Raw genomic sequence first — 11,862 nt, 5'->3', positions numbered from 1 at the left:
CAAAACGTAGATTCCATAAAAAAAGCTTCTTTCTTAGAAGTGCATGCCAGTCGAATTCTCTTCCGTTTGTCTGTTTCCCTACCTGACTACAACTTGGATGTCTTCAAGTCCAACATAAACAAATTCCCGATTAATCACTCCCTTTAGTAAGACACTTTATCAAAGCTCCAATACTAACTATTACTATGATACTATCCCATTGATTACTGCACACACAATAACTTATCCCCGAGTGGCTTCCGGGCCTTGATAAGTGGTGATCTTTATGTAAATAAAAGATACATAGCACTAGAGAAATAGAGAGAGAAAGTGTATATGCCTATGGTTATTTACAATTAGCTTGTTCGGAGATTATGACCATATATAACGTATATTCTCGACCGTGCAGTTTATTTGGAGACAAGATTAAGCTTTTCACGTATTTCCTTTCTCCTATATGTGTGTGCTTTCGCTTCTCTCAAGTCTCCATGTACTGAGAAATATTTAATACTTTGCATAATGTAAGTAAATATGTTATCGACATTATTCGCCTACTTGATCCACGTAATACATTCTTATTTTCTATTTCTTTTCTCTTTTCCTTTCAGGTGATGCTATGGAAGCTTTAAAATAATGGCTGATAATGATAGCGTTCAGTCGTTCCGTGTCCGGTCCCCAGTGATTAGTGAGATATTTACTTGGGAACGTCCGATAAATAACCCGGGTATCTTGGCATTGATAAAGCCCGCAACTCTCCCTATATGGCGAAGAGGTGTAATTGATGAGGACGAATCGGAAAAGGAAGATGAAAACCAGTCGCACAAATCGGACAGCAACCCGATTTTACAATTATGTGACGTAAGCGATGACGAATACGCAGAAGCTGACGAAGGCGACAGCGACGTCGTTATACGACATATTGGCAAAACTAAAGGGCCTCGTTTCCCAAAGTTTACATCGATAAGCGAGGCGGCTTCATCTCCAATCGGACCGGCCACTACGGATAACACAGTTTCTAAGCATGGTTCTTTTACTTTTATAGGTGGTGCGAGTTCTGGCCGGAATCTCGGACATACGAAAAAGCGACGTTTTGGATTGTTTCATAACCAAAATCACCTTTCAAAAGATTATGCAGGCCCGGTCGAAAATTTTCTACCATTCCATGATATGTCTGGTAATACTGGCCACTTGCGAAATAATGGTTGGCTACTGTTTAATGCAATGGCCAACGTTCCAAACCCAGCTGTGTTTAAATGCAAGCGATTTCCTCTAAGGCGAAACGCAATCTGCGACCCTCTTAATCTTCTTATGCCACAGGTGACGCGAGAACATACCGAACGTGAAGCTGTGCAGAGGAAGAACTCGATTTTTCGTCGCATAAAAATATTCTTCCGGGTCAAATTAGGCATTGAAGGAGAAGAAGATTTATGATAAAACATTATATCAATAGAATTTGACTTTGATATTACTTAGTTAAACCTTTATCACATTGATGTGGATTGCCATGACGACAGCTTTAATCCTACGATTTATTTTTCAATGGATAATATCATAGCCTTTCATACAGGGCACCGCTTTATTAAATCAAGTTTAAAGATTTCGTAACTCTACATGGAGTCAAAGAATTGGAGTTCAGTTTCAAGAACTATTTTGCTCCAGCCAATGTTAATGAAGCCGCATCTAAAACGACTGGTAGGAATGCGCCCCACGTTTTTGTGATGCCATGCATTTGGGAGAAATTAAACGCTGGTACAACACATGAGGTTAAGTGTCTCTTAATCTTGTGGCAGTCACTGTCATCGACTGATATTAGCACTAGTTCGAAAATTAGTTGCCTGAAATACATAATTCGGAATTAAACTAGAAAATCAATTTCACTGATCGAGCATTTTTAATAACTGACATTGTCTGCTACGAGTTTAGCACAATGCAATGCTCTTTGACAATATAAAAATAGAACATTCTGGTGGTTGCTGTCATTAACACTTACTATGTTTTGGGACTATTAAACTTCACTTATCCCTCGGTTTTCGATTAAATTTTTATATAACAGTACAAATATCCAAAGCGAAAAATACATTTAATCCCATACAAGTGAAAACGATCTTTCTGGATTTGGAAAACAGTAAGATGAATATAAATTCCAAGAATATGTATAAAAAAATCAACCTATCACTATCGACTGTGATTTTAAAAGAAAATTACAATGACACGTTTGAAAAAATAAATAATTTCAATTTTCAATATTTTCTTAGGTGTCATCTTTACTTTTAGATCATTATTATATATTTATTCGAAGGTAGTCTTTTCTGAAAAGACATTCGTAGATTGAGATATACAGACACACCCAGCTGCACACACACGCACACACACACACACATATATATATATATATATATATATATATATATATATATATATATATATATATATAGTTACAAGATACGGCATTATACATTATTAACAGGATACAGTACACACTTATAGAGAATCAAAAAAGATTATAAATAACACCATAAAGCGGGGGAAAAAACTGTAACCACGGGCCGGAAAAAAAATTGTATTACACACCGTACCTTGAAAAAAATGTAACCGTATGTCGGGGTACTATATATATATATATATATGTATATATATATATATATATATATATATATATATATATATATATATATATATATGTGTGTGTGTGTGTGTGTGTGTGTGTGTGTGTCTGTTTGCTATTTTTAATTGAGTGTATGTATACTCTCTCTCTCTCTATATATATATATATATATACAATTATATATATGTGTGCATGTGTGTGTTATGTATAGTCGTATATACATATATATGTGTGTATGTGTGTGTTATGTATAGTCGTATATATATTATATATATGCGTGTATGTGTGTGTGTGTTATGTATAGTCGTATATATATATATATATATATATATATATATATATATATATATATATACATCCATATATGTGTGTGTGCGTAATGAAAGTATATCAACATTGAAACTGAAACATGTATGTACGCATGCAGTGTACAATCATTTTTACTGAGAGAATGTATACTATATATATATATATATATATATATATATATATATATATATATATATATATATATATTGCAATGGAACTATACGAAAATTAAGATACAGAGTAGATCTCTGGTTGTTCTAAAATTCTTGAATACATACTGGAAATCGCTGCATCAAGTATTACACATCTTTAAAATACACCCACTTATCAAGGCCCGTGGGAAACTCATAGTAGTAATAGTTAGTTTTGAAAGTAGAACAAAAATACTTTATTTAGACGGGACGACGCAACTAAAACGATGTTACATTTGGCGTGAACACAATATTTTAATCAACTTAAACAATCGGAAAAGTATTCCATATGTTGGCAGTTTTATGAAGGAAGCCTTTTAATAAATTTTGCGTTTTGACTTAAGCATATATAGAGGGTTAGGATAATTTTGATATGGTTTGAAGCTAAACAAGTATGTTTTCTGAGACTTTCTTCAAGGGGCATAGAATTGGGCCTAGATAAAAACTTTCTATACAAATAACGATAGAGCACAAATAGGCTGACTACGTTTAAACAAGATATGATCCGTCGAGCAGCCAGCGCCGTGAAATAGCAATATTATTATATTTTATAACATATCTGGCTTCCTATAGAATTAGAGGATTGTGCCAGGTATGATCTAACTTCTTGAGTGGTAAAATTACGCAACAGTTTTCCAGCGACTGGTGATCCTAGCAATAGATTTAAGGTTAAGAGTGAAGCCCTTTCCTAGAAGCTGGCAACAACTTGGGACCTCTTTTAGATTAGAGGCATTCATATGAATTGAGTACAGGTGGGGATAAGTTAGGTTTTGGATTTGTTAAAATTAGCCAGACACTTTTTACCCTCTTGCACCACATAATCAATATGGTAGGAGAGACTCGTTGTTTGCCTTTGAAGTGATTCTATACATCGTATGGTATTTGTATATATGACAACGGATGATCTTCCTGCGAGTTATGAGATCGTTGATGAATATAAAGCAGAGGGTTGGGCGTAGGATAAAACCCTAAGGCAGGCGAGAGTCAATTGTTTGACCTACGGAATTTTTTTTTTCATCGACGATTTATTGTAAACCCCATGGGACAAATAAGATTCGGAAATTCAGCAGACATTCCCAGCGATGAAATCGCTGGGAAAAGTGTGATGTAGGCCTTATCAAATCTTTTTGCCATGTCAAGATGTATTGCACTTGAGAAGTTACCTTCGTCGATTGATTTACTCATCCTCTGGTATAATTACATTAAGAAAATTAGCTGTAGATTTCGAAAAACGGAAACCGAGTAGGTTGCATTGCTTAGGTAGTTTAAAATTTCTCTATTTACCACCCATTTAAGCAACTTACGCATGCCAAACAGAATAGTAAGTAGGGTATAGCGAGATGCAGTAGACCGATTTCCAGAGGTTTAATATAGAGTGTTAACTAATAGATTTTCCCAAAGTGTTGGCACGCATTTCTCCTTTAATGCATCAATAACTGGTGGTAGTTTCAGTAGCATCTTTTGATAGTATAACTTGGATATTTTCAGAGCAGTTGCTTTGTGACGTGCTCGTCCCAGATAGCGGTTGAGCTCCTCATCAGCGGAGCCTGAGACTCCTGGAGAACTGAAGAAAGCCGGGCAGACAAAAAGATTTGTGACTTTAATTTTTATTAAAAACGATCATCAGTGCAATTTTTGAAGTTGTACTCCAAAGCAAGTAATGACTCAGGGTTTTGGAGAAATTATGTTTACAATTCATGTGTTTCAACCTGGGGATCACGAGGATGCCCCTGTTACGTAATGAGAAACGTTTGCAGATACACGTGGTGGGAATTTTCCCTGGAGTGACGTTGCTTGGTATGATTGGTCAGGGAACAAATTCGCCCCCCCCCACTGCTGATATTTAATGGACCGCACAGTCGAAAAACAAGAGTTTAGACAGAGTTTAAGACAGAACTAGGCAGAAGCCGGAGTCGGTAAAAGCGAGAGCAACTTGTAGCGAATCGCCACCCCCTCTCTCAACGCAAACTTCACCGTCATATCGAGAGAAAGAAGTGAAATCTAAGTATAGACTTAGTACAGTCGGATATGATTAAACATTGCACTGTAAAAACAATTCTTTGTATATATATATATATTTTTTTTTTTTCTGAATATTAATCAGTAGACTAGAAAAACGGGGTTGCTTTTTTTGTGCATAGAATTGTCTTCCTGGCAGAGGACGAATTGTAAATTTATCTTTTAGCATACGACAGACAGGCTAGGCGACGGAATATCAACCTTGACGCGAGGAGCACCGAAGAACACTCGGTCGCGAATTGAAGACAAACCAGCGCGATCAACGGGGATCTACCGCACGAGAAAGTCACTTCTAGTCGCCGTTGACCAACATGCTGACTGGAACAATCAAAGGGTCAAACTTAGCCGGCATAAAAAAAACTCTTGATGAATTTGGCAATATCACGGAAAGATACGTAGATGTAAGTAAGATTATCTTGTGTCTTGGGATGAGAAAAAGGTGTCCCTATCGCAATCATTCAGTTTACTGTAATGATCTAGATAAAAATTTGACTTTGTAATATACTAGAGTAATCACAACAGGTCTTTTGATGTTAATGTATAAATCATATAATATATATATATATATATATATATATACCTATACGAATATACATATATATATATATATATATATATATATATATATACACGCATACATGTATATATATAGTAATTTATATATATATATATATATATATAAATATATATATATATATATGGAAATATAATAATTTATAAAATATATATGGCGATTAAGCTACACTGAATATTCGGCGTTTCATCCACTCTAGGATGTTTCAGACTTATGCGCGAATTCTGTGGTTTTTTCTTGTTTTTATATGGTCCTCTTCTCTTGAGGGTTTTAGTTAGCCAATCAGCTTTCTAGTATCAACCATATAAAAACAATAAACAACCACAGAATTCGCGCATAAGCCTGACGAATCCTAGAGTGGATGAAACGCCGAATATTCAGTGTAGGTTACTCGCCATATATATTTTATAAATTACTAACTAGCTCTACCTACGTATTGACCACTTTTGAAGTAAATACTTAAAGTTTACGCATAAATCTATACTTTCGTATATTAATTTTATGTGAGTACATGAAGTAGTTATATATATATATATATATATATATATGTATATATATATATATATATATATATATATGTGTGTGTGTGTATATATGGGGGAATATATACGTGTTGTGCGTGTTTGTGTGGGTAATATAGCATTGATAAGGCAAATATAATTGCAATTTTCTAATTAATTTATTTCTTTAATTATATAATTATAATGTTCAATATTTATTAGAAGCAGCATACTCCTGTTTCTTTTTGTTAATTGTTAGTCTCTTAGACATTGCAGATAAATCTGTTTCAGTGGTAAAGGTGTGAATATTAATATAGTGTGACTTACTAGAGATTAGGATTGAAATATGGGTACATTGTTACAATTTCCAATGAAATACAGATATTTTATGATATTCAAGTAATTTAGGAAATCAAGCCAACCAAGAAAATTATTTATTTTAAGTAACATTTGCACTAATATATAGTTTTAATAGTTCTAACTATTCGCAGACTGGCACACACGCAGAGAAACACATACGCGCACCCACGCATATATATATATATATATATATATATATATATATATATACATATATGCATACATATATATACATATATGCATATATATATATATATATATATATATATATATATATATATATATATATATATATATACATATATATGGGTTGGGGTTGTGTCTGTGTGTGCATTTGAATAGTAAGAACAATTGAAATATATAAATTATTAATTAAATGTTTTGCCCGAGGGGTTTAAATTCATAAACATTTATTCTTATGTCAATGCGCTTTTATGTTAGGTAAATATATGTAATCCTAACAGCGTATGGTGTAATCAATCCACTGCGAAAGAAATATGACTAACATGAATAAATTCCATTTACATATATGAATCTAAAGAAGCTCTATATTATATTCAATTCATTAAAATCCTTTTTGAGATAAAAAATTTGTATTATTTAACCATTCATTTATTGCGGACTATTATCCTCATCTTTGAGTTGTTGTTTCACGACGTCTACGCAAACTATTCCTCTGGCTGTCGTGAGGTGGTAAACCGCGACGGGATAGGAATGCTAAATCTCCTTATTCTATACTAAGAAGTTACAGAGAGAACAACAAATACGAAAGGCAGTAATTGCTGAGAGGATATGTAGCATTTCTATCCCGTGACGGTTAAGCATCTGACGAAGGTCAGAAGAGTATTTGGCCAAAACTTTGTGCATTAACAACTAGAACATAAGGGCCATGTTCAATTAATATAATCCTAAAAAATGAATTAATAAATATAATCATAAAAAAATAAATGAATAAATATAATCCTCAATAAATAAATGAATAAATAAATAATGATACTCAATAAATAAATGAATAAATAATAATCCTTAATAAACAAAAAATAAATAATAATCTCAAGAAATAAATGAATAAATAATAATCCTCAACAAATAAATGTAGAAATAATGTTCCTCAATAAATAAATTAATACATAATAATCCTCAATAAATAAATAAACACATTATAATCCTCAATAAATAAATAAACACATTATAATACTCAATAAATAAATTAATGAATAATAATCCTCAATATAAAATGAATAAATAATTTTCCTCAATAAATAAATGAATAAATAATAATCCTGAATTAAACAATGAATAAATTATAATACTCAATAAATAGATGGATACATAATAAACCTCAATAAATAAATGAATGAATAATAATCTTAAAAACATATAAAATAATCCTCAATTAATACATGAACAAATATTAATACTCAATAAATAAATAAATAATAATCTTCAACAAATAAATAACAATCCTCAATTAATAAATCCATAAATAATAATCCTCAATAAATAAATGACCAACTAACAATACTCAATAAATAAATAAATAAATAATAATCTTCAATAAATCAATGAATAAACAATAATCTTCAATAAATAAATAATAATCCTCAATAACAAAATGAATAAACAATAATCCTCAATTAGTAAATGAATACATAATAATACTCAATAAATATATGAATAAATAATACTCCTCAATAAATAAATGAATACATAATAATCCTCAATAAATAAATGAATATATAATAATCCTCAAAAATAGATGAATAAAAAATATTCCTCCCTTAATAAATGTATAAATAATAATCCTCAATAAATAAATGAATAAAAAATTATCCTCAATAAATTAATAAATTAATGATAATCCTCATAAAATAAATGTATAAATAATAATCCTAAAAAAATAAATGAATCAAAAAATAACAATCCTCAATAAAAAAACATTATTAATAGTCTTCAATACATAAATGAAAAAAACACAATCCTCAATAAATAAATGAAGCAATAATAATCTTCAATAAATAAATGACAAAATAAACAAAAATTCAACAAAAATTAATGCATAAATAATAATGTTCAATAAACAAACAAGTAAGAAATACTCTTCTATGAATAAATCAATAAATAATGCTCCTCAATAAATAAATGAATAAATAATAATCCTCCAAAAATAAATTAATAAAAAAGTATCCTCAATAAATAAATCATATGATAATATTGCTCGATATATCAATGAATAAAAAATAATCCTCTATGTATAAATGAATAAATAATACTCCCATATACATAAATGAATAAATAATTATCATCAATAGGTAAATGTATAAATAATAATACTCAGTAAATAAATAAATAAATAATAATCCCTAATAAATAAATGAATAAATACTGATCCTCAAGATATAAATCAATAAATAATAATCCTCAATACATGATTAAATATAATACGAAAGAAATAAATGAATGTTTAATATACCTCAATAAATGAAGGAATGAATAAATGAAATATACCAATCCTAAATACATAAATCAATACATAATAATACTCAATAAATAAATGAATAAATGATAATACTCAATAAATAAATGAATAAATAATGATCCTCAATAAATAGATGGAAAAATAATAAACCTCAATAAATAAATAAATGAATAATAATCTTCAAAAAATATTAATAATCCTCAATTAATACATTAACAAATATTAATGCTCAATAAATAAATAAATAACAATCTCCAAAAAATAAATAATAATCCTAAATTAATAAATAAATAAATAATAATCCTCAATAAATCAATGAATAAATAATAATCTTCAATAAATAACTAATAATCCTCAAAAACTAAATGATTAAATAATAATTCTCAATTATTAAATGAATACATAATAATACTCAATAAATACATGAATAAAAATAATCCTCAAAAAATAAATGAACACATTATATTCCTCCATAAATAAATGAATAAATAATAATCCTCAATAAATAAAAGAATAAATGATAATCCTCAATAAATAAATGAATAAATAATAATTATCAATACATAAATAAATAAATTATAATCCTCAATAAATTAATGTATAAAAAAATAAATGAACAATTATAATCCTCAATAAATAAAGCAATAAATAACAATCCTCAATAAATAAATGAATATATAACACTCCTCAACAAATAAATTAATATATGTTATTCCTCAATAAATAAATGAATATATAATAATCCTCAATAAATAAATGAATAAAAAATATTCCTCCCTTAATAAATGTATGAATAATAATCCTCAATAAATAAATGAATAAAAAATATCCTTAATAAATTAATGATAATCCTCATAAAATTAATGTATAAATAATAATCCTCAATAAATAAATGAATCAATAAATAACAATCCTCAATAAAAAGGATTATTAATAGTATTAAATACATAAATGAATAAAACATAATCCTCAATAAATAAATTAAGCAATAATAATCTTCAATAAATAAATGACTAAATAAAAAAAGTCCAAAAAAAATAATGCATAAATAATAATGTTCAATAAACAGACAAGTAAGAAATAATCCTCTATGAATAAATGAATAAATAATGCTCCTCAATAAATAAATGAATAAATAATGATCTTCAGAAAATACATTAATAAAAAAATATCCTCAATAAATAAATCATATAATAATTATCCTCGATATATAAATGAATAAAAAATAATCCTCTATGTATAAATGAATAAATAATAATCCTCCAAAAATAAATTAATATAAAATTATTCTCAATAAATAAATCATATAATAATTATCCTCTATATATAAATGAACAAATAATAATCCTCTATACATAAATGAATAAATAATTATGATCAATAGGTAAATGAATAAATATACCCAATAAAAAACTGAATAAATAATCATCCCTAATAAATAAATGAATAAATAATGACCCTCAAGATATAAATCAATTAATAATAAGCCTCAAAACATAAATAAAATATAATACGAGAGAAATAAATAATTGTTTAATATTCCTCAATAAATGAATGAATGAATGAATAATCAGCCTCCATAAATAAATGAATACATACCAATCCTCAATAAATAAATGAATACATAATAATACTCAATAAATACATGAATAAATGATAATACTCAATAAATAAATGAATAAATAAATACTCCTCAATAAATAGATTGATAAATAATAAACCTCAATAAATAAATGAATAAAAATTATCCGCAATAAAGAACGGAATACACAATAATCCTGATAAAAAATGAAAAAAAAATATAATCCTCAATAAATAAATGAATATATAATAATCCTCATAAATAAATGAATAAATACATAATGATCAAAAATTAAAAAATGTATTAAAAATTCCTAAATAACAAAAGTAATAAATAATAATCCGCAATATATCAATGAAGGAATATTAAACTTCAATAAATAAATGAATAAATAAATAATAATACTCAATATTTAAATGAATGAATAATAATCCTCAATAAATAAATAAATACATAAATATCCTCAAGAACAAAAGTAACAAATAATACTCCTCAATGAATACATGAAAAAAATCATAATCCTCAATGCATAAATGAATAAAGATTTTTCCTCATAACATAAATGAATACATAATAATCCTCAACAAATAAATGAATAAATAATAATCCTACATAAATAAATGAATACACAATCATCCCAAATAAAAAAGTAATAAATAAAAATCCTCATTAAATAAATTATTAAATAATAATCCTCAATAAATAATTAAATACATAATAATACTCAATAAATAATTGACTAAATAATTTTCCTCCAAATATAAATGATTAAATATTAATCGTCAATAAATAAATAAATACATAATATTCCTCAATAAATACATGACTAAATAATAATCCTCGATAAAAGATAATAATAATCCTCAATTAATAAATGAATAAATAATAATCCTCAATAAATAAATGAATAAGTACACATCCTCAACAAATAAATGAATAGATAGTAATCCTCAATAAATAAATGAATAAATGATAACACTCAATAAATAAATGAATAAATAAATGGATACATACTCATCCTCAATAAATAAATGAATATAAAATACTCCTCAATAAATAAATCAATATATTATATTGCTCAAGGAATAAAGGATTATATAATTATCCTCAATAAATAAATGAATAAATAATGATCCCATCTAAATAACTGAATAAACAATTATCCTCAATAAATAAATGATTAAATAATAATCATCAATAAATAAATGAAAAATTGTAATCTTCAATAAATAAATGACTACATCATTATACTCAATTAATAAAT

The 11,862-nt window shown here is 27.6% G+C and overlaps 1 protein-coding gene across 1 annotated transcript in view; it reads left to right on the top strand.

Annotated features, from left to right (window-relative positions):
* The window catches only part of LOC145247242 (uncharacterized), a 23,125-nt gene extending 20,909 nt beyond the window's left edge, over positions 1 to 2,216 (top strand). Inside the window, exon 2 of the mRNA XM_080108864.1 lies at positions 588 to 2,216. Within this exon, the coding sequence (XP_079964990.1) occupies positions 613 to 1,410 (798 nt within the window). The 5' untranslated portion in view covers positions 588 to 612 and the 3' untranslated portion in view covers positions 1,411 to 2,216. The remainder of the gene's footprint in view (positions 1 to 587) is intronic.
* Positions 2,217 to 11,862: the final 9,646 nt, after the last annotated feature.

Source organism: Euprymna scolopes, chromosome 25 (assembly GCF_053919585.1).
Source record: "Euprymna scolopes isolate OS-2025 chromosome 25, ASM5391958v1, whole genome shotgun sequence".
In the NCBI taxonomy this organism is placed as follows: domain Eukaryota; kingdom Metazoa; phylum Mollusca; class Cephalopoda; order Sepiida; family Sepiolidae; genus Euprymna; species Euprymna scolopes.
This window is presented reverse-complemented; position numbering and strand designations above follow the sequence as displayed.